This window comes from Nycticebus coucang, chromosome 15 (genome assembly GCF_027406575.1).
Source record: "Nycticebus coucang isolate mNycCou1 chromosome 15, mNycCou1.pri, whole genome shotgun sequence".
NCBI classification, from domain to species: domain Eukaryota; kingdom Metazoa; phylum Chordata; class Mammalia; order Primates; family Lorisidae; genus Nycticebus; species Nycticebus coucang.
The window spans coordinates 83,286,897-83,310,403 of NC_069794.1; the positions used below are offsets into that span (position 1 = coordinate 83,286,897).

The window sequence follows — 23,507 nt, forward strand, 5'->3', positions numbered from 1 at the left end:
ACTATTCTGGGTACTAAGAATAACAAAACAAAAAAATCACTGCTAATGAGTCGTACATTCCAGTGGGCATAGAAAACACAGAAAAGCTTTAAAAATAACATGTGAATTGTATAGTACGTTAGAAAGTGTTAAGTACTGTGAAGATAGATGAAGTTGGGAAGGTGGTAGAGAAAGTTGGGTGAGGAGAAGTACAGCGTTTAAATAAAATGGTCAGGAAGGCTTTACCATGTCAGTGACATTTAATAAATGACCTGAAGAAGGTAAAGGGACCAAGTATAGGACTGTTCAGGGAAAGCTTCCCAGGCTCTAAGAGGGGACCATGCCTGAAAGGTTTGAGGAACAGAAGTTACTGTAGGTGGAGGGTAGTGGGCAGGAGAAGAGTACAAGTATATGAATAGAAAGGGAAGACCTCAGAGACCTTCATAAGAGCCTTAGATTTTATTCTTGAGTAACAATTCTTACTCTGAGTAAACCATCAGAAAGTTTAAAACATAGAGTGACATGATCTAAAAAAAAAAAATTCTGGCTACTTATTGATAGTGGTCTGAGGGTAAGAAGCAGAGAGACCACTTAAAAAGCTATACTAAGACTGGGCGTGGTGGCTCACGCCTGTAATCCCAGTACTCTGGGAGGCCGAGGCTGGTGAATTACTTGCACTCAGGAGTTCGAGACCAGCCTCAGCCAGAGCGAGACCCTGTCTCTGAAAATAGTGGGCATTGTGGTGGGCACCAGTAGTCCTAGCTACTTGAGAGGCTGAGGCAAGAGAATCATTTGAGCCCTACAGTTTGAGGTTTCTGTGAGCTATGATGCCACAGCATTCTACCAAGGGTGATAAAGTGTCTGTCTCAAAAAAAAAAAAAAAAAAAAAAAGAAGCAGCAGCAGCAGCTATTACAGTAATGTGGGTAAGAGATGGTTGCTTGGACCAGGCAGGGGCAATGGAGTTGGTGAGAAGCAGTTGGATCTGGGTATGTTTTAAAGGTGGCACCATCAGGATTTGCTCAAGGACTGCAAGTAGAGTGTGAGTGAGGAGAGTAGAGTGGCTCTGAAGATTTTGTCCTTAGCGGCTGGAAGAATGCAGCTACCACATAAATAACCCTACCAGAATTAAGAGAAGACCAAAAATGGAAGGGAAATTGATAGTACAGGCTGTGCGCCCATAGCTCACTGGTTAGGGCACCAGCCACATACACCAGGGCTGGTAGGTTCAAACCCAGTCCAGGCCTGCTAAACAAACAAAAAAATAGCCAGGCGTTGTGGTGGGTGCCCGTAGTCCCAGCTACTAGAGAGACTGAGGCAAGAGAATTGCTTGAGCCTAAGAGTTTGAGGTTGCTGTAAGCTGTGACACCATGGCATTCTACAAAGGGCTGGCATAGTGAAACTCTGTCTCAAAAAAAGGAAAAAAGAAATTGATAGTACAGTTTTGGACATTTGAAGTTGGCGATGTGATATCCATCTAAGTAGAGATACGAGTTGGATATAGAAGTCTACACATAGATGAAGTATAGCCAAAGAAATAAGTTTGAGAATAAAACTTAAAGTTAAGATATAAATGTGAAGTCAGGAGAGACTGAGAAAGCAACTAGAAAAGAATAAATGCAAGGAGAATGGGGGTGGGGGGTGCTGCATGAAGATGGGATTCCAGGGAATAGAAAATGACCAACTATGGCATTCACGGCTGATTGGTTAAAATAAGGTAAGAATTGAGATTGAGCACTGGATTTAATACTGTAAAAGACATTACTAAGCTTAATAAAAATAGCTCAGTAGATCAATGAGTGAAAGGCCAATTAGAAAGCAATTAAAGGGCACTGGCCCCATATGCCGGAGGAGGCAGGTTCAAACCCAGCCCTGGCCAAAAACTGCAAAAAAAAAAAGAAAGCAATTAAAAGGTGATTGAAGAGTTGGAGACAGAATATAGTTCTTTCAGGAATTTCTGAAAAGACAAGGACTACTTGGAGGTAGTAGAACGAAAGGGTCTTGTTTGTTTTAAGGTAGAAAAAAATTATTTTTATGCTAGTGGAGATTGTGCATAGAGAGTAGGAAATATTTCCCAGTCAGTGGCCTTGATTTAAGTAGAAAGGGGGGGGAGTTAGTGCACAAATGGTAGAAGGCAAAGTGTAAGGATGTGGATGCTGTGGGTGGGTAGAGGTGAGGGTGGAAGTTCTCTTTTATTTCAGTTGTCTTAGTGCTAAGAGTGAGTATAAGAAAGGAGGAGGAATTAGAGATTTGGGGATAGAGGGGACAGCATGAAGGAGAGTATCAGGACCAGAGAATGGCATTCTCAGGTGTCATTTCTAAAAACAATCTCCTTAATAAGAAAAATAATCTAAAATACAATTATTTTAAATTAAGGATCTCATTCTCCAAAAATAAATACGTGTGTGTATGTTGCTTTTATAATTAGTTGTTTTTGATCATTTAGCAAATACTATGTGCCAGGTACTATTCTGGGTACTAAGGATAACAAAGCAAAACAAAAAAATCCCTGCCTAGTGAGTCGTACATTCTAGTGGGCATAGAAAACACAGAAAAGCTTTAAAAATAACATGTGAATTGTATAGTATGTTAGAAAGTGTTAAGTACTGTGAAGATAGATGAAGCTGGGAAGGTGGTAGAGAAAGTTGGGTGAGGAGAAGTACAGCGTTTAAATAAAATAGTCAGGAAGGCTTTACCATGTCAGTGACATTTAATAAATGACCTGAAGAAGGTAAGGGGACAGTATAGGACTGTCCAGGGAAAGCTTCCCAGGCTCTAAGAGGGGAGAGTGTGTGTGCGTATGTATGTATGTGTGTGTTTTTAAGTTTTTGCATTGAATTTTATGTTAAGTGGAGTTTTTATAAGTATGATACTTTGGTATATGTTAAATAATTTTCTAAAATTATGTTACTTATAGATCTTACATTAACCCATACAAACTAATTGAATGTACAACGTAGTTTTTGTACAGAGACTAGGTGTCATTGTTGAACTCAGTGTCATCCTATGTGATGATTTATTTATGATATTATTCTACCTTTATTCAGGGCTCTGTGTGATACCCCAGGTGTGGATCCAAAGCTTATTTCTAGAGTTTGGGTCTATAATCACTATAGATGGATTATATGGAAGCTGGCAGCTATGGAATTTGCTTTTCCTAAGGAATTTGCTAATAGATGCCTAAGCCCAGAAAGGGTGCTTCTTCAACTAAAATACAGGCAAGTTTAAAGCATTACATTATGTAGTCATGGCTCAGTGCCTGTGGCTCAAGCGGCTGAAGCACCAGCCACATACACCTGAGCTGGCCGGTTCGAATCCAGCCTGGTCCACCAAACAACAAGGATGGCTGCAACCAAAAAATAGATGGGCATTATGGCGGGTGCCTATAGTCCCGCTATTTGGGAGGCGGAGGCAGGAGAAACACTTGAGCCCAGGAGGTTGCTGTGGGCTGTGATGCCACAGCACTCTACCCAGGGTGACAGCTTGAGGCTCTTCTCAAAAGAAAAAAACAAAAACATTATGTAGTCATATACTGCAGTGTAGTTCAGGCTTCTGTGCAGTCTGTGACTTCCACATCAAAGATGGTGCATGAGCCAGTTGTTGGTGACACTCGCCATCCCACACCACTGTTGATGCTGTACCGAGCTGTTCTCTGTCATCCCTCACTTAAGAGAGATTACACATATACCTCATGCTTACCTCTTCCCCTACCCCCTCCTTAACCTCTTGGCATATGAGAAGCATATGAGTTACTGATTTAATCCACTATTCAGGGATTGCTAATAAAGCATTTTTGCAGTTTTTTGGCTTTTTGGAATTCATATTTTAATAATAATAAAATTTGATATATTACTGGCTATAGAATTTTAAATTTTCTCTCTGTGTTTTGATTAATTTTTATTCTCACTTATTCAGTGACTTTTTTATAATGGAATTCTAGAGTCATAATTCCTAAAATATGCATTTTTCTATTCATTTGCAGATATGATTTGGAAATTGACAGAAGCAGAAGATCAGCTTTAAAAAAGATAATGGAAAGGGATGACACAGCTGCAAAAACACTTGTTCTGTGTGTTTCAGATATAATTTCATTGAGTGCAAATATATCTGAAACTTCTAGCAGTAAAACTAATAATGGGGATACCAAAAAAGTGTCCGTTATTGAACTTACAGATGGGTGGTATGCTGTCAAGGCCCTGTTAGACCCTCCCTTGTTAGCTCTTTTAAAGAATGGCAGACTGAGCGTGGGTCAGAAGATTATTATTCATGGAGCAGAACTGCTGGGCTCTCCTGAAGCTTGTACACCTTTTGAAGCCCCAGAGTCTCTTATGTTAAAGGTAAATTAATGTCTACTTTTGGTAAAAATCAGTCACTTATGGAGTTAAAATCTAGAGTGGTTTTACATTTAAAATTTTAAATTTACTTTGTTAAGGATGCTCCATTTCTTGAAAATGTACTGATACTCTTACAGAAGAAGCAGAATCTGACCAGGCATGGTGGCTCACGCCTATAATTCTAGCATTCTGAGAGGCTGCAGTGGATAGACTGCTTGAGCTCAGGAGTTCGAGACCAGCCTGAGCAAGAGCGAGACCCCATCTGTACTAAAAATAGAAAGAAAATAAACTAGCTGGCCATTGTGACAGGCTCCTGTAGTCCTAGCTACTGGGGCGGGGGTGGCGGGGGTTGAAACAAGAGGATTGCTCAAGTCCAGGAGTTTGAAATTGCTGTGAGCTATGACAGTATGGCACCCTACTGAGGGTGACAGAGTAAGTGTCTCAAAAAAAAAAGGCAGACTCTCAGATCATTAAGTTTTTTTGTGCTGTTTTGGGGAGAGCCAGAGATGTTTCTTAAGTTTAAGTAATAGTTTCAATTAAAGAGCAAGAGTGACCTTATACTAGCTGTTCAGTTTTGATACCTGTAGCTCTTATTGTTAGCTTTGGCTGCACCCTGTTTACTGGATCAGATTCCTATTCCAGTGTAATTACAGAATTAGACTTCAGCGGTTCTCAAATATATAACACTAAAATACACCTTTCTTCCATACAAGAACTTTGCCATGTTAATAGTCTGTAGTATTGCTGTCAGCAACTACTGATGATGCTGCATCTTCAAATTCACTTATAAGGTAACCCTGTAGAGAATTTACTTCTGTTATTCTGGATCACTGTAAAGAGATCATTTTATAAATTAAACATTTTTAAGGTAAAGATATTTTATTTGGTGTCAGCTCCACATTGGATTGCTTTTTACCAAAAACATTTCATCAAGCTAATAGGCTTTCGTTTTATATTGCTTAGAATAACAAAGTTATTTTTTTGTTTTGTTTTTATCAAATTAATACATGTGCATAATTGGAAAACTCAAGTAATGTAAGGCATATGACCAAAGGAAAGCAGTCACTAGCACAGCCTCCCACTTCCCTTTTCATGCTCCCAACAGGCAGCCATTTTTAGTCCTGTTGGCCCTTTCCTTGACTCCCCCTGCCATGTCATCTTTTCCTCTTCAGTGCAGACAGTAACTGTTAACTTCCTGCTGTGGAAGATGAGAATTTAGCTCTCTTACACCAACATTGCACATATTTCTCTTCCCCAATCCTCCCCATTCTAATGTAGCGTAATTTTTAGTGAAGGCTGTCTTCAGTGCATACATTAAATGGCTAAGAAGAATGTCTTTTTGCTAATTAGCACCTGATGTGCTATGATTGAATTTCCTTTATTTAAAACTTACTGCTCCCCAGGGAGTTTACTATTTGTCTTGTTTGTTGTTTTTCTTAATTGTCTATATCCTTATTACCGACTCATTCTTGCATCAGAGCTACAAAAGTCTCCACCACTATGTGGAACTCCCCCTCCCCCCCAGCTCTTCTTACTCCTACTCTATTCTGAAGTAGTTATTTTCAATAGATGCTGCACAGCTCTTAATTCTGGAAATTCTTCTCACCTCTTTTCTGTGTTAAAAGCACTGTTTCCTGGATTCGTGACATATTTCTAGACTACTCCCTAGTTCTAAAGACACACAACTCTCAGAGGCTTCTTGAGAAAGGGAGCATTTCGCTTTTTGTTGTTTTGTTGTAAGGTTGGCTGAATGTAGAATTCTAGGTTGAAAATAACGCCTTCACAGTTTTTAAGACTTCCTTTTACCTTCTTGCGCCTAATATAGTTCCTGCTAAGCTCACTGCTATTTTTCAGTCTTAGTCCTTCATTATGTGACCTGTTTTGAAGACATTTTAAAGATTGTTTTATTTCAGCGTCGCCTGTGGCTCAGTGAGTAGGGCGCCAACCCCACATACCAAAGGTGGCAGGTTCAAACTTAGCCCCGGCCAAACTGCAACAAAAAAATAGCCGGGTGTTGTGGCGGGCGCCTATAGTCCCAGCTACTCAGGAGGCTGAGGCAAGAGAATCACCTAAGCCCAGGAGTTGGAGGTTGCTGTGAGCTGTGTGACGCCATGGCACTCTACTAAGGGCAGTAAAGTGAGACTCTGTCTCTACCAAAAAAAAAAAAAAATTGTTTTATTTCCATTATTTTGATTTTTTTTTTTTTTTTTTTTTTTTTTAAGAGACAGGCTCACTTTATTGCCCTTGGTAGAGTGCCGCAGCATCACAGCTCACAGTAACTCTCAGTTCTTGGGCTTAGGTGATTTTCTTGCCTCAGCCTCCCCAGTAGCTGGAACCACGGGCACCAGCCACAATGCCCGGCTATTTTTTTGTTGAGTTTGGCCGGGGGCCAGGTTTGAACCTGCCACCCTCCATGTATGGGGCCAAGAGGTGCCACTGATTTTTTTTTGTTTGTTTTTTGAGACAGTCTTATTATGTCGCCCTGGGTAGAGTACTGTAATGTCACAGCTCACAGTAACCTCAAACTCTTGGGCTTAAGCAATTCTCTTGCCTCAGCCTCTCAAGTAGCTGGGACCACAGGCGCCTGCCACAGTGCCTGGCTACTTTTTGGTTGCAGTTGTCATTGTTTAGCTGGCCAGGTTTGAACCAGCCAGCCTCTGTGTATGTGGCAGGCACCCTCCCCACTGAACGACAGGCACGCCCCCTGTTTTGATATTTTAAGTAATGTAAAAATGTAGTAGTATCTGTCTTTTTTCTTGTTTTTTCTTTTTTTCATCATTGACCTAGATAAGAGATGTGCACTATCACTCAATGTAGAAACACATGTCCTTCATTGAGTTCTAGAAAAATTTCTTTAAGTCATTCTTTAATAATTTCCTCCCTTCCATTATTTTCTCTACTATTTTTTTCATTTAGTGCAATGAGGTGGGGGGACTCCTGATATTTGTATGATAGGCCTCCTGGAGTGGTCCTCCAATTTTCTTATCGTTTCTCATACTTTTTTATTGTCATTTTTTTTATTCCAACTTGTAGGATTGTTCTTAATTTTTTTCTCTAATCCTTAAAGTAAATTTGTGTTTACCACTTAATTTTCAATTTTCAACAGACTTTTATTATTCTCTAAATGTTTGGTCATATTCGGTTCTTGTTTCATAGATACAATATCTTCTCATTTGTCTAAAGCTATTAATGTTCTGTTTATTTTAGTATTTTCTGCTTCCTGCATTTTTTTTTTTCCATTTGAGAACCTGTTTTTTCTTTTGGGTTTCAGTTTAGACGTTTAACATAATGGTGACCATTGGCTAATATTTTCTCTTCAGTAGAGAACATGGGATTATGGCCCTTCCTGACAGCCTCTAATCCAGAGCAAAGCCCCCCTTCCTTGAGCTCTTCCCCAAATTATCCGACACAAATCATCCTGTAAGTCCTTTCTAACCTCCTCTTACCCCATCGTTTCCCATGGTATACATTCTCTATCACAAAAAGCAATACGTTCAAATTTCAACTACCAAAAAAAAAAAAGGAGGGATACCAAGGAGCTTATTATGAGCTCTGTGTTAGGTGAGGCTTATTAGCTCATCGGGTGATAAGGGGGAATTTAGCTTTTAATTTTGAGACCCTCAAATATTAGTGACTGTTCTGAGACCTGAGTAGAGTAAGGAAATTAATAGAGACTCATTTCCAGCATAAGGATTTTCATTTCGGTTTTGTTTTTATAATAGCATCTCACCTCAACTCTAGCTGCCTCTTTTAGAGTAAGGGAAATTTGTGATTCAGCCTCTTCAAAAAGTCTCATAAGGATTTTATTTTAGTGTAACAGAGGGACAGCTACCTAGGGAAAGGAGAAGAAATCTGGGCACTTAACTATCTTTGTGTAAAATTTCAACTGCTCCTATTTTTAGCCCTACCTTATTCTCCCGTGTTCAGAGGTACCCTTGCCTCTAATTTCAGTGTTTTCCTTCAGTTATTTTGTTTCAAATTGAATCTTTGCAACAAGTTTAGTGGCTGAGTAACATTGGTCAGGTTATATAATTTCTCATATACTTCAGTTAAATGGGGATATGGCTTGGGGGTTGTGAAGATTAAATGTGTTTTATTTTTTGTTTTTAAGACAGAGTCTTACTCTGTTGCCCAAGCTAGAATGCTGTGTCTTCAGCGTAGCTCATAGCAACTTCAAACTCTTATGTTCAGTCACCTTCCACCTCAGCCTCCCTAGTAGTTGGTACTACAGGTGCCTGCCATGACCCCCAACTAGTTTTTCTACTTTTAATAGAAATAGGGTCTCATTCTTGCTCAGGCTGGTCTCAAATTCCTAAGTTCAAGGTATGCTCCCACCTTGGCCTCCCAGAATGCTAGGATTACAGGCGTGAGCCACCACACCAAGATTAAATGTTAATACATGTCAGTCTTAACATCCTATCAGGTACCTATTAAGAGCTCTGTGTGTGTTTGCTATTTTTACTAGCTATTGTCATTCTGAATTTACTTTGTCATTTACTTATCCAACAGACTTTAGCTTCCAAAATTTTGGTGATAGATCATCTACTATTCTCTTTAGTGTTCTTTGTCTTGTAGGTTTTTGAGGAAGCCTAGGTAAATAAGTTTATTTTAATCCATCATGTTTAAATTGAAGTCCCTTTTATTTATTTCTAATAGAAATATTTAAATAGTATTAAGACCTTAGCAGTATAAACAGTACTTTTAAGAAATATATTTTGGCCAGGTATGGTGGCTCACCCTATAATCCCACTATTTGGGGAGGCTGAGATGAGAGGATTGCTTGAGCCCAGGAGTTCAAGACCAGTCTGAGCAACATAGCCAGACCCCATCTCTAAAAAAACTTTTAAAAAAATTAGGTGTGGTGGTATGCATGTGCAGTCCCAGCTACGTGGGAGGCTGAAGCAGGAGGATTGCTTGAGCCCAAGTGTTGGAGGCAGCAGCGAGCTATGATTGTACCCTGCTCTCCAGCCTGGGCTACAGAGCAAGACCCTGTCTCAGAAAGAAAAAAGAAGTACTATGCTTTGAAAATATTTTCACTTTTCATACAGTTTTTCTTTCAAATATTCACTTTCTTTCTAATCTTCATAAACAACTTTAAAAGAATAAAAACTCTTATGAAATCTAGATATAATTGAATGTATATTTAACTTCTAAATCAATTTATTCATTACTTTGTCCAGATTTCTGCTAATAGTACTCGGCCTGCACGCTGGTATACCAAACTTGGATTCTTTCCTGACCCTAGACCTTTTCCTCTGCGCTTGTCGTCACTTTTCAGTGACGGAGGAAATGTAGGTTGTGCTGATGTAATTATTCAAAGAACATATCCTATACAGGTATGGTATATTCTTGACGTTACCATATATTTCTTTCCTTTGAGACAATTAATTAGAATGTTCTTCCTTTACCTTTTGTGTGTGTGTGTGTGTAACACATTATTACAGTGGATGGAGAAGACATCATCTGGATTATACATATTTCGCAATGAAAGAGAAGAAGAAAAGGAAGCAGCAAAATATGCAGAGGCCCAACAAAAGAGACTGGAAGCCTTATTTACTAAAATTCAAGCAGAATTTGAAGAGTATGAAGGTAAAATGAGTTGTATGTTACAAATATTTTGTTTTTGCATGAGAACTAAGTGTCAGAGGCTTCCGATTTCACGTTTATAATTGAGTGAATTGTCTTTATTTTGAATAGTAGATTATTTTTCTGGTTGTGAATCTGAATTTTTTTCTAATTAAAAAAAAATCATTACCCTTGGGCGGCGTCTGTGGCTCAGTTGAGTAGGGCGCCGGCCCCATATGCCGAGGGTGGCGGGTTCAAACCCAGCCCCAGCCAAACTGCAACAAAAAAATAGCTGGGTGCTGTGGCGGGCGCCTGTAGTCCCAGCTACTCGGGAGGCTGAGGCAAGAGAATCGCTTAAGCCCAGGAGCTGGAGGTTGCTGTGAGCTGTGTGAGGCCACGGCACTCTACCGAGGGCCATAAAGTGAGACTCTGTCTCTACAAAAAAAAAAAAATCATTACCCTGATACACAGATAAGCATTTAACTAACACCAAATTATCACATCTTCTTTTAACACACTGAGTTTTCATATTCGTAGTTGTATTAGGCAATAAAACCTTATATACTTACAGTACTTTTCTGAAACCTTAAGTATATTGCCTCTTAAGCGTTAGTCCTAAAGTGTCTAGAGTATCCTTTTTTTGGTATTAGGGCAAGAACAGCAACAAGAGAGAGAACTGCGAGATTATCTTCCCCTAAGCTAGCACTTGTTATGTCTATGCCATCAATTTTAATAAGAAAAATCATAGTTTTTTTAATGTTTCAAGGACAAAAGTTTATTCTACTTTACTTTTGTTGCTGAAGATCTCATGCTTTCCTGCATTTCCTATATCCCTGAATTTCCCAATTTTCACTTAATATTTAACTTAGTATTCTATATAAATCTGCAGAAAGATTGGACTCATACTTTTTTTGCTTAAAATTATCACTAGCTCATAGTGTTTTTGTGAATGAGTGAATCATGAACTCATTTACAGGCATACCTCAGAGATACTGCAAGTTGGGTTCCAGACCACTATAATAAAGCCAATGTCCAAAGACAGGAAGTCACAGAAATTGTTCAGTTTCCCTGTGCATATTAAAGTTATGTTTACACTATACTTCAGTCTGTTAAGTGTGCAATAGCACTATGCCAAAAAAAACCACATAACTTGATTAAAAAATACTTAATAAAAAGTGCTAACGATTGAGTCTTCAGCAAGTTCGTAATCTTTTGTGGGTGGAAGGTTTTGCCTTGATGTTGATAGCTCATGACTGATGGAGATAGTAGTTGCTGAAGGTTGAGGTGCCTGTGGCAATTTTTAAAATGAAGACAACAATGAAGATTGCTTCATGGATTTGCTCTTCCTTTTATGAAAGATTTCTCTGTGGCATGTGATGTGTTTTATAGCATTTTACCCAAAGTAGAACTTTGACAATAGTCATGTCCTCTCAAACCCTGCCACTGCTTTATGAATTTTTGTATGTAATTCTCTAAACCCTTTGTTTTTCAACAATGTTCACAACATCTTCTCCAAGAGTAGATTTCTTCTTAAGAAACCACTTTCTTTGCTCATCTATGAGCATCAGCTTCTCATCCATTCAAGTTTTATTATGAAACTGCAGCAATTCAGTCCTATCTTCAGCTCCACTTCTGATTCTAGTTCTCTTGCTCTTTCCCAGCATCTTCAGTGACTTCATCTTGGATCCCTTAAGGTCATCTGGGAGGGTTGGAGTCAACTTCTTCCAAATTCCTGTTAATGTTGATATTTTTACCTCCTCCCATGTATCATGAATGTTCTTAATGGCATCTAGAATGATTTTTAATTTACTTTGCCCAGATGCATGAGCGGAATCTCTGTCTATGGCACGATAGGCGTACAAGCTGTATTTTTTAAATCCTAGGTTAAAAATTGAAATTACTCCATGATCCATTTGCTGCAGTAGTATTTTGGAAAAAAAATCTTTTTTTTTTTTTTGTCTGAGCAATAGCTCTCAACAGTGTTCTTAAAATATTCAGTAAATCATGCTGTAAACAGATGTGCTGTCATCCAGGATTTATTTTTCCATTTCTAGAATATAGGCAGATTTAGCGTAATTCTTAAGGGCCCTAGGATTTTTAGAATGGTAAATGAGCATTTGTTTCAACTTCAGTCACCAGCTGCCAGTCCCTAACAAGAGAGTCAGCTTGTCCCTTGAAACTTTGAAACCAGGAATTGACTTCTCTAACTATAAAAATCCTCGATAGCATCTTCTTCCAATATGAGACTGTTTCATCTACATTGAATTATCTGTAGTTTAGTGAATCTGCCTTTATCAGTGATCTTAGGTAGATCTTCTGGATAATTTGCTGCAGCTTCCCATTAGCACTTGCTGCCTTGACCTGCACTTTTATGTTATAGAGATGCCTTCTTCCCTTAAGCCTCAGGAACCAACCTCTGCTAGCTTAAGACTTTTCTCCTGCAGCTTTCTTGCCTTGCTCAGCCTTCATGGAATTGAAGAGACTTAGGACCTTACTCTAGATTAGGGTTGGGCATAAAGGAATGTTGTGACTGGTGTGATCTATCCAGACCACTCAAACTTTTTCTGTAACAGTAACAAGGCTGTTTTGCTTTCTGATTATTCATTAATTCACTGGAGTAGCACTTTTAATTTTCTTCAAGAACTTTTCCTTTGCATTAATAATTTGGCTAACTGCTTAGCACAAGAGGCCCAGCATTTGCCCTGTCTCAGCTTTCAACATGTTTTCCTCACCAAACTTAATCATTTGTATCTTGATTTTAAAGGGGGAGACGTGTGGCACTTCCTTTCACTTGAATACTTAGAGGCCATTGTAAGGTTATTAATTGGCCTAACTGTAATATTGTGTCTCAGGGCCTAGGGATGCCCACAGAGAGGGAAAGACATGGGGTAATGGCCAGCTGGTGGAAGAGTCAGAACACGCAAAACATTTATTAAAGTTTACCATCTCATACAAGTATAGGCGTTGCTTGTGGCACCTCAAAACAGTTACAACAGTAACATCACAGATGACTGATCACAGATCACCATAACAGATTTTATCATAGGGATGAAATAGTTTGAAATTTCATGAGAATTACCAACATGTGACGGACACAAAATGAGCATATCCTGTTGGGGAAAGGGTGGCAATAGGCTTGCTTGACACAGGATGCCACAAACATGCAACTGGGTGCTGTGCAAAGTGAAATGCTTATCAATCAAGTATGCTTGTACTTAATATGCTAATTACTCTCAGTAAACTCTGACTTTTTCTTTGACCATATTAAATTTTCTTAGAAAACTTAGCAGATAAATCGGGGTTTTTTGTTTGTTTTGACACAGAGTCTCACTATGTTGCCCTCGGTAGAGTGCTGTGACGTCACAGTTCACAGCAACTCTTGGGTTTAAGCAATTCTCTTGCCTCAGCCTCCCAAGTATCTGGGACTACAGGCGCCCGCCACAACACCTGGCTATATTTTTTGTTGTAGTTGTCGTTGTTGTTTAGCAGGCTTGGACTGGGTTCGAACCCGCCAGCCCCTGTGTATATGGCTGGCACTCCAGCCACTGAGCTATAGGCGCCGAGCCAAATGGTTCATTTTTTAATTGTTCTTCTTTGGGTATTTTTTGCTTGATCCTCTCCAATTTAAGGATTGTTTTTCATTTTGGTTTAGCTGATTTAGTGATGCCTTTCTTCCCCCTAGAAAACACCACAAAACAACATACAGCATCCCGTGCACTAACAAGACAGCAAGTCCATGCTCTGCAAGACGGCGCAGAGCTTTATGAAGCAGTGAAAAATGCACCAGATCCAAGTTACCTTGAGGTGAGAGAGGAAGAGGGCAGATAATGAACTTTGATCTTCATCCTTTAAGGTGGGAAGTATATTCTCTCCCTGATCATTACAGGAAGCAGAATGTTGACATGTACGTTGCTGGGGTCCTCGGTGATCTCAGAGATTTTCCAAACCAGTGTGGTAATTTTCAGTTTTTACCAAGTGGAGGATGGGAATGGGTCAAGAATTTTTTTATTTATATAGATAGATATATATAAAATTTTTTATTTATGTATATATGGTTTTTGTTTTGTTTTTTTCCAGGAGGAATTTTATGTATTAAATGTAGTTTAAAAATAGGCAAAACTTGTTTAAAGATAAAACAAATATCTTCAAAGCACTAGCTTAGTTTCCATGTTCTTAGCTCTTTCTCGGGTTCTACCTAGAGCTTCTTTCTTTTTTTCTGAGATAGAGTGTTTCTATGTCGCCCTTGGCAGAGTGCCATGGAGTCACAGCTCACAACAACATCAAACTCTTGGACTTAAGCGATTATCTTGCCTCAGCCTCCCAAGTAGCTGGGACCTCAGGCACTAAGTCACAAATGATTCCGAAGCATTAAACTATGTTAGAAATAGCATAGCCTTCAGAATCATAAATAGCTCTGCTATTTATCAGTATTAATTAGGCAAATGGGAATAAAATGGCTATAAAGTGGATATAAAATCTTTTTATGATCAAATTAGGTTAATATATAAAATTTCCATATAAATGTTAGTTATAGTTATTAGAATATTATTTCATGTATTAAGATAAATTATGTCCTAAACTAAGTTTATAAACACCTTAATGCAAATTCTAGGATTAGTTTTCTAGATAGAAAGGAGAAGGAGGAAATATTTTACTAAAACTATGGACTGTTTATTGATTAATTTTATTTGATTTAATAAACCTTGTGAATATAGCATTAACTTTCTTAAAGAGTGGGACTACAAAATAAACAGTACTTCATCAGTAATGTGAGCAGGGCTAGTCTTTTTTTTTTTAAGACAGAGTCTCACTATGTCATCCTGGGTAGAATGCCATGGTGTCATAGCTCACAGCAACCTCCAGCCCTTGAGCTTAAGCGATTCTCTTGCCTCAACCTCCCAAGTAGCTGGGACTACAGGTACCTGCAACAACAGCTATTTTTGTTGTTGCTGTTGTAGTTGTCGTTGTTTGGTAGGCCTGGGGTGGGTTTGAACCCGCCAGCTCTGGTGCATATGGCTAGCGAGATGCAGATGCTCATTATACTTGAGAAAGTATAGCCACTGAGCTATAGGCACCAAGCCAGCAGTGCTATTCTGAATAGAATTTCCTCCTATTCTCAAATGTTGCAACATGGACTCTCCCTTTGAGAAGTGAGTCCAGTTTTAAATCCTGTGAGTATTCTTCCCAAAAGTCTGTATGTTAAGCCTTTATTACGCTTTCCCACAAAGTTATTTGTTTCTATCTTACAGTGTGGCTTCCTTCATAGAATTTACTAATATTATAAGGAGGAACAAAGGAGGCTGAATAAGTTTGTAGGCCTAAATTTTAGACCTGGTCCTGCTACTCTGTAACTGAACAAGTGATTTGTTGCCTCATTCTCGCCTTCTCTCAAGGGACAACTTCAGAGTAGGTTATCTCTAAGAGTTCTAAGGATTTATAATTCCATGAGATTTGACTTAGGTAAAGTTATTATAGTTCTTGGGAATATAACCATCAATTTCTAAAATAGGCATCTTAGAATTTGTTTTCAATGACAGTGGTAAATGGAAAATGTTAAAAATTATGTTTAAACATCATTTGCCTCTTTTGAAAGACCTTTGCAGGGTACAGAGATTGTATATTCTTCCCAGTGTAGATTAGAGTATTATGAGGTGTGAGGCAGTAGCAGTCTAGCATGTTATATGTCTAGATTTTGTTTCCTATTTTATTTATTTATTCATGTATTTATTTTTGTTAACACTGTCTTAGATTCCCAAGAGGTACAGGCAGGAATTTGCTTAACTGAGTAGGAGAGAAGTATAGAGAAAAAGACAAAAATGTTTGTAGTACATGCCAGTTTTAAATTGTATCTCCTGTTTCAGTGATTTCATGAAATTGTACTACAAGGGCTTAGAATGAAGGTTCTTGAGCCAGCTTCTCCCTATGTGGCCTGTGGAAGTTATTTTCTTTGTGCCTTAGTTTTCTCATCTATGATGTAACAATAATGGTACTCACCTCATAGGACTGTTGTGAAAATTAAATGGATTAATGAATTTACCATACATAACATCTGTTTCTCAAGTATAATGAGCATCTGCATCTAAATGTTAGTCATATATGATGTATGTAGTGGCAATTATGATTATTAGAGTACCTTTAAAATTAGGGGATTGTTTTTGCCATAGGGAAATAGGTTGAGACACCAGAGGATATTATGTAATAAACTGAGTACATTAACCTACTCCCTTAAGATGAACTTGATTGTGTTGTATTTATTCCCATTTAGAGTGATCCAGTTATAATAATGAGACTTTTTTGTTTTGTTTGTTTTTTATTCCAATATTGTCTTTTGTTCGCTTTCTATCCCAATGTGTTAAATGGTCATAGTGTTATTTCAGTGAAGAGCAGTTAAGAGCCTTGAATAATCATAGGCAAATGTTGAATGATAAGAAACAAGCACAGATCCAGTTGGAATTCAGGAAGGCCATGAAATCTGCTGAACAAGGTGAACAAGGTTTATCAAGGGATGTTACAACTGTGTGGAAGTTGCGTATCGTAAGCTATGCAAAAAAAGAAAAAGATTCAGGTCAGTGTGTACATGTTTTGTTTTTATTGCTCTTGTTAAATTAAAAATAATCTTAGAAATGATTACAAATGCTAGATAAAGTTTAAAGTTGGTGTATATCAGAGGAACAAAATGGACTATCAGTGCCCACAAAGTGATAATATAATCCTTAGATCTTTATTATCTGTATTTATTTTTAAATAACAATTTTAATGATGATCAATTCTTCCCATTGTATCTTTTTTATCCTTCTCTAAACAGTAACATTGAGTATCTGGTGTCCATCAACAGAATTATATTCCCTGTTAACAGAGGGAAAGAGATACAGAATCTATCATCTTGCAACATCAAAATCTAAAATTAAATCTGAAAAAGCTAACATCCAATTAGCAGCAACAAAAAAAACTCAGTATCAGGAACTACCGGTACAAATCTTTAATTATAATTTTTCTTCCCTTTTTTCATAATAATATTTCACTTTTGACAAATACACATTAGCTTATAGACTCTTCATGTATTAAATGTTTTGTTTTGCTTTTTGTAGGCTTCAGATGAAATCTTATTCCAAGTTTACCAGCCAAGGGAGCCCCTTCACTTCAACAGATTATTAGATCCAGACTTTCAGCCACCTTGTTGTGAGGTGGACCTAATAGGAGTTGTAGTTTCTGTTGTGAAAAAAACAGGTAACCCACAGCGTCTTTAATTGTAGCATTTCATTGATTCTTTTGAAAAGCATTGCCTTTTATAATTTGTCTTCCATGTGATTAGTTGGAGCTACCAGCTGAAAATTTGCTAACTAGGGATTTGAAAGTAAGTTTCTTTTTACAAGCTCTGATTATTAATGAAAAGCAATTCTGCATTATTTCAAGCTAACAATTTACATCACATTCTGTGCTATTTAATTTTTTTAATTGCTAAAAAGTTTTTGCAACATATCAGTAATTATGAGGAAAATAAATATAATCTACCTGTGCGGTTAGCTGAAATTCAAACCTCAAACACCTTCAGCTTTTACTGCTTACCAGCATCTTAGCTAAGTTAATCTGTATTTTATTCCTAAATAGGACATAGCACATTCCTCTTTCCATGTATTTTATCTGTAAAACCATGTCAAGGCCCAGCTTAGATTTCTACTTTAAGCACAAAGCCTTCCATTTATTTATTTATTTGTTTACTTATTTATAGGAAATGAAGTCTTGCTCTGTCATCCAGGATGGAATGCAGTGGTACAGTCCTAACCCCCTGCAACCTCCAACTCCTGGGCTTAAGCAATCTTACTGTCTCAACTTCCCAAGTAGCTGGGACTGCACACACCTGGCTAAATTTTTAATTTTTTGTACAAGTAATGTCTGGCTATGTTACCTAGATTGGTCTTGAATTCGTTGGCTCAAGTGAGTCTCCTGTCTCAGCCTCCTAAAGTACTGAAATTACAAGTGTAAGCTACTGTACCTGGGCTCCATTTATTGATTATAGATTGTGTGCCAGGCACCTCAACCTCATCTCCTTGCACGTGCCCTCCAATTCCACTGCAGCCATAGTAATACATTCCTTGCTGTCTAATCTCAGAGCCTAAATGCTCACTGCCCCCTCTCCCAGAAACACTTTCTGCCAGACAGCCACATGGCTGGCTCTCTTGACTCTTTCAGGTCTCTTGTTAAATGAAACCTTTTTGTAAGAAGTCCTTGCCTGACCACCTTCATAACAGTCCTCTTTATTCTCTTTACTCTGCTTCATTTTTCTCCATAGCACTCTTTAGTACCTGATAATCTGTATTTATCTGTTTTATTCTCTCTGTTGAAGAGTATAAGCTCTGTAAGGGCAAGGATTTGGTTTTGTGGTATTCCCAGCTCTTAAAAAACAGTGTGTAGTGCAGAATAGGGTCTCAAATATTTAGGGAATTCCTTGTTTACCAACTGCTGTGCCGTGGTTTCTCCCTTCCTTCTCTTTTTGTCTGAAGTTAATTACCATTTTTTCAAAAAGGATTCAAGTATGCCATATTCCATGATGTCCTCACATGTTTGAAATGTGTACCTTCTGCCATAATTTTAAGACTTTATCTTGGCTAGATACAATATTCTTGGGTCATACTTCTCTCTCTTCCTTCAGAACTTTGTAGAAACTTTTCTTTGGGCATTCAGTGATCTCAGACTGGCCTGATTTTTTTCTCCCATTTTAGGCGATTTTCTTTTATGCCTGAAGATTTATGTTTTGAAGTCCAAAATTAATCTGTCTTTCATATAAGCGTTCTCTATACAGTTCTCCTGGAACATGGGATGGTCTTTTAATCTGTAGATATAGTCCTTTCTTTATTTTAGGGGAATTTTATAACGTCTATGAGTGTATCTTGAGTTTTATTTTTTGAAATCCCTACTTTAAGAATGCCAAAGAGCTTTATGTTAGACTATTTTTGTTTTTTATTTTATCCCTTCTCTGCTTTTTTCTTTGTCTTTTCCATCTTTATTCACCATCATCATATCCAGTCTTTTATGTCCATGATTTCATTTTCTGCGGTATTTTATTTCTTGCTGTTTCTAATGCATCATGTATCAAAGGCATTGTGATGATATATTGATGTTCTCAATTTCTTTTTTTTGAGACCGAGGTAGAGTGCCACCGTGGCATCATAGCTCATGGCAACCTCCAATTCTTGGGCTGAAGCAAGCCTCTTACCTCAATTTTTCTATTTTTAGTAGAGACAAGTCTTGATTTTACTCAGACTGGTCTTGAACTCATGAGCTGAAGCAGTCCACCCACCTCAGCCTCCCAGAGTGCTAAAATTACTGGCATGAGCTATTATGCCCAGCCTTTCAATTTATTTCTTTCATACTCCAAACTCCTTTTCATCTTCTAGAGCTATTTATCATGTCACAGTCAAGCTTTGATTTTATTTATTATTTATTTATTTTTATTTATTTATTTTTCTCACTTGGTCACCCTAGGTAGAGTGCCATGGCGTTTTAGCTCAGAGCAACTTCAAACTCTTGGGTTCAAGCCACTACAATGCCCAGCTTTTCTTTTTTTTTTTTTTTTTTTTTTTAGAGACACGGTCTTGCTCTAGCTCAGGCTGGTCTCAAACTCATAAGCTCAGGCAATCTACCCGCCTCGGCCTCTCCCAAGTGCTGGGATTACAAGCATGAGCCACTGTGCCCGGCCAGTAAATGTTTTTATTAATAGCATGAATCAGTTGTGAAGAATTTAAGAATTTTATTTGTTGAATTTTATTTTCTTGCTTGTTTTACACTTTGTCTTTTGCTGTGCTCTTCTTGTTTTTAATTGTGTTTTGTTTGGTTGTGTTTTAATGCCTTGTGGGTTTATCTTTCATTATGTTAATATGCCACATTGTTGCCATATTATTTTATTTCATCGTGGTCATATTTGGATGACTGTCTTTGCATATTTTATTGTTATTATGGAGAGAAGGTAACTTATTTAGTTATTCAGTTGAGTGACTATTATGTGCTAAGTAGTGTTCTAAGTGCTGGGTACATAGCAGTGAACAAAATAGACAAGCATCCTTGCCCTCATGGAGTGTGTGTTATGGTGGGAGAAGGAGATTACAAACCAAGTAAGTAGTACAGTTTTCTTAGTGCTAAGGGAAAAAAGTAAGGAAGATGGGATGGTGTTAGGGGGAAGAAAGAAGGATGTCATTTTAGAGAGAGAGGTGAGGAAAGACCTCTCTAAACGTTGACATTTGAGGCATATGGACATCTGGGAAGAATGTTCCAGGCAGTTAAAAAGGCTACAAGCATAGGATGATGCTTGGTGCCTTTACACATCGGCAGAGGCCAGAGACTGAGCAGTAACAGCCAGAAGGAGAGGCAGTGAAGGACCAGGTGGTGTAAGGGTCCTTGTGTGGACTTTAACTTTTACTATGAGAATGATGGGAAGTCGCAGGAAGGTTTCAAGTAGAGGAGGGACACAGTCCAACTTAGGTTCACAAGAACACTCTGGCTGTTGCGTTGAGAATAGACTGGAGGAGGATAACAGTACAGAGAAGGGAGGGAAGCCATTTCCCCCGGCTGCACAGCAGGATGTAAGTGCTGACAGGGTGAGCTAGGCTTTATCTATATTTACAGCTGCTCACATCCCCATCTGAGCTCTGCCCATACCCTGTGTGTTCCTTATGATGATCTAATGCACCCCCCTGCCTCTGCCCCTACCACCCTCCATGGAAAAACTTCTTCCATGAAAGTGGTCCATGGTGCTAAAAAGGTAGAGGACCACTAATTAGAGGCTATTACAAGAATTTAGGCAAAAATAAAGATGATGAAACAGACAAAAGCAATGGTACTAGTGAGAGGCAGTCAGATTCTGGTTTTGTGGGGAGAGGAGATGGTTTGTGACAGTCTTACTCTGTTGCCAGGCTAGAGTGCTATGGTGCTAGCCTAGCTCACAGGAACCTCAAACTCCTGATCAAGTGATCCTCCTGGCTCAGCCTTCTGAGTAGCTGGGACTACAGGCCCCTACTACAATACCTGGCTAATTTTTCTATTTTTTAGTAGAGATGGGGTCTCTACTCTACTCTTGCTGAGTCTGGTCTCTGAACTCCTGGGCTTAAGGAATCCTCCTACCTCGACCTTCCAAAGTGCTAGAATTACAGGTGGCAACCACTGCATCTAGCCAGATTCTGTTTGTATTTTGAAGATAGAGGGACAGTGTGGAGTGGCCTAAGCATCAGGAAAAATGGAGTTGCCACCATAAGAAAAGCAGGTATGTGAGGAAAGGTGGGGAGCTCAGTTTGGGGTAGTTAAGCTTTAGATGCTTATTAACCATGACGTAGAAGTTTACTTGACAGCTGAATACATGGGAGTCTGTTCAGGGGGACGGTCTGGTTTGAAGATGAATTTGTAAGTCATCGACTTAAAAATGATGTTCAAAACCATGAGGCTGGCTCGGCGCCCATACCACAGTGGTTACAGCCACATACACCGAGGGTGGCGGGTTTGATCCTGACCCAGGCCAGCTAAAACAACAATGAGAACTGTAACAAAAAATAGCCAAGCATTGTGGCGGGTGCCTATAGTCCCAGCTACTTGGGAGGCTGAGGCAAGAGAATTGCCTAAGCCCAAGAGTTGCAGATTGCTGTGAGCGGTGATGCCATGGCACTAGGCACTCTACCAAGGACAACATAGTGAAACTTTGTCTTGAAGAAAAAAATAAATAAATAAAGCCTTGAGGCAAAATGAGGTTACTGTGACTGAGAATAGAGAAGAAAATAAATCCAAGTCCTGAGTCAAGCACTTTGATGTTAACAGGCAGAGACTAAGAGGAGATACAAGAGAACCAGTAAAAGAAACAGGTGGGAGAAATATGAAAGGAGTGAGGAATGGTGAAAGCCAAGATTAAAAAGAATCACAGAGTGGTGAGAGTGATTAAGTATGTCAGATGCCATTTGATAACACGGCTAGTGAGATGAGGACTAAGACTCCATCCTGGGCTGGGCAGCGGCATGAGGAGGAGTGAAGTACTGATGAAAGGAGGGCAAAGGAAACGGAGACGGGACTATAGAAAGTGGTTGTAGACAATCCGTTTAGTTTAAGGGAGAAAAAGAAAAATGAAGTTTTAGCAGGAAGGGGAGTTGGGATCAAGAGAGTATTTGTTTTTTCAGATGAACACGCTGTGCGTTGATGAGAAAGACCCAATTGCGTTGAAGATGGGAGCCAGAGACGAGACTGTCACAGCTGCCTGGGGTGGTACCTAGTGGCTGTGTGGCGAGGTTGGCCTTAGCAGCAGAGACCGTTCATACTTAGACACAGAGGAAAAAGGAGTGACAGATAAAAGTTGATGTCAAAGTGGAAACTTGTAGCAGGCTTCTTCTGATCGCTTCTGTTTCCTCAGCAAAATGGAGAACAAAATCATCAGTTGAGAGTCAGAATGAAGGAAAAATTATTGAAGGTTTGAGAAAAAAGGAAAGACATGAAAGAATCCTATGAGAAACTGGCAGAGTGAATGGACTAGTTAAAAACATGACTGCCAGGACCCACGGGAGGTTAATGTTCATGAATATAAATATAAAGTGAATGTATTGTGCTTATATGATATTTTTCTAACCATGTTCAGCTATGATGGTGTGGGTAATTAAGTAGTTAGAAATGAGATTTATTTATTTATTTATATATTTATTTTTGAGACAGAGTCTCACTTTGTGGCCCAAGCTACCTCATAGCTTCATAGCTCACAGCAACCTCAGATTCTCAAGCTCAAGTGATCCTCTTGCCTTAGCCTCCCGAATTGCTGGGACTATAGGCGTCCGTCACAATGCCCACTTATTTTTAGAGATGGGGTCTAGCTCTTGCTCAGACTGATCTTGAATGCCTGAGCTCAAGCAGTCCACCCTCCTTGGCCTGGAAAATGGGATTTAAACGGGGTTGTACTTTAGCCTGGTGAATAATGCAAAGCAGGAAAGGCAAAGAATTTTGGGATATATGTAAGAGAAAGATTTTGATAATTGACCTTGGGCTTTAAACACAACACAGAACAAAGAAGAGACATTAATGGAATGTAGATCAGTAAACAGCAGATATAAAAAATAGACTGTAGGCGGTGACCTTAGCTCAGTGGGTAGGACACTGGATAGGACACCTGCCACATACACCGAGGCTGGCAGGTCGAGCCCACCCTCGGCCTGCTAAACAACAATGACGGCTGCAACCAAAAAATAGTCTGGTGTTGTGGCAGGTGCCTGTAGTCCCAGCTACTTGGGAGGCTGAGGTGGGAGCATCAATTAAGCCCAGGAGTTTGAGATTGCTGTGAGCTGTGATGCCACAGCACTCTACCAAGGGCGACATAATGAGACTCTGTCTCCAAAAAAAAAAAAAAAAGGAAAGAAAGAAAAAGAAAAGTAGGTCCCAGGGAAGCTGGAAGATTGTTTGAGTTAGGGTTCTAGAGGGACTGACCTGGAAAGATCATAGGTGATAGTTAAAAGAATGAGATATTTTGAAATCAAGATTCTAGAGGGATAAAATTACTAGAAATAAAGTCTTGTATATGTTCATTGGAGTAAGTTACTGATGGAAAATGGAGGATGTAGTCATTCAAGGAGAAGAAAACAAAGAATTTGGGAACCCAGGGTGTTGGAAGGATTACC

At 38.9% G+C, this 23,507-nt stretch overlaps 1 protein-coding gene across 4 annotated transcripts in view; it reads left to right on the plus strand.

Annotated features, from left to right (window-relative positions):
- Positions 1 to 23,507, plus strand: part of BRCA2 (BRCA2 DNA repair associated) — a 105,406-nt gene that overhangs the window by 71,096 nt on the left and 10,803 nt on the right. For 3 of the 4 annotated variants that reach the window (XM_053563168.1, XM_053563170.1, XM_053563171.1), the window contains 8 exons: positions 3,025 to 3,195; positions 3,960 to 4,314; positions 9,492 to 9,647; positions 9,756 to 9,900; positions 13,559 to 13,680; positions 16,243 to 16,441; positions 16,682 to 16,845; positions 16,965 to 17,103. In XM_053563168.1, coding sequence (XP_053419143.1) covers positions 3,025 to 3,195; positions 3,960 to 4,314; positions 9,492 to 9,647; positions 9,756 to 9,900; positions 13,559 to 13,680; positions 16,243 to 16,441; positions 16,682 to 16,845; positions 16,965 to 17,103 — 1,451 coding nt within the window. The remainder of the gene's footprint in view (positions 1 to 3,024; positions 3,196 to 3,959; positions 4,315 to 9,491; positions 9,648 to 9,755; positions 9,901 to 13,558; positions 13,681 to 16,242; positions 16,442 to 16,681; positions 16,846 to 16,964; positions 17,104 to 23,507) is intronic. The other variant, XM_053563169.1, reaches the window with a different exon arrangement.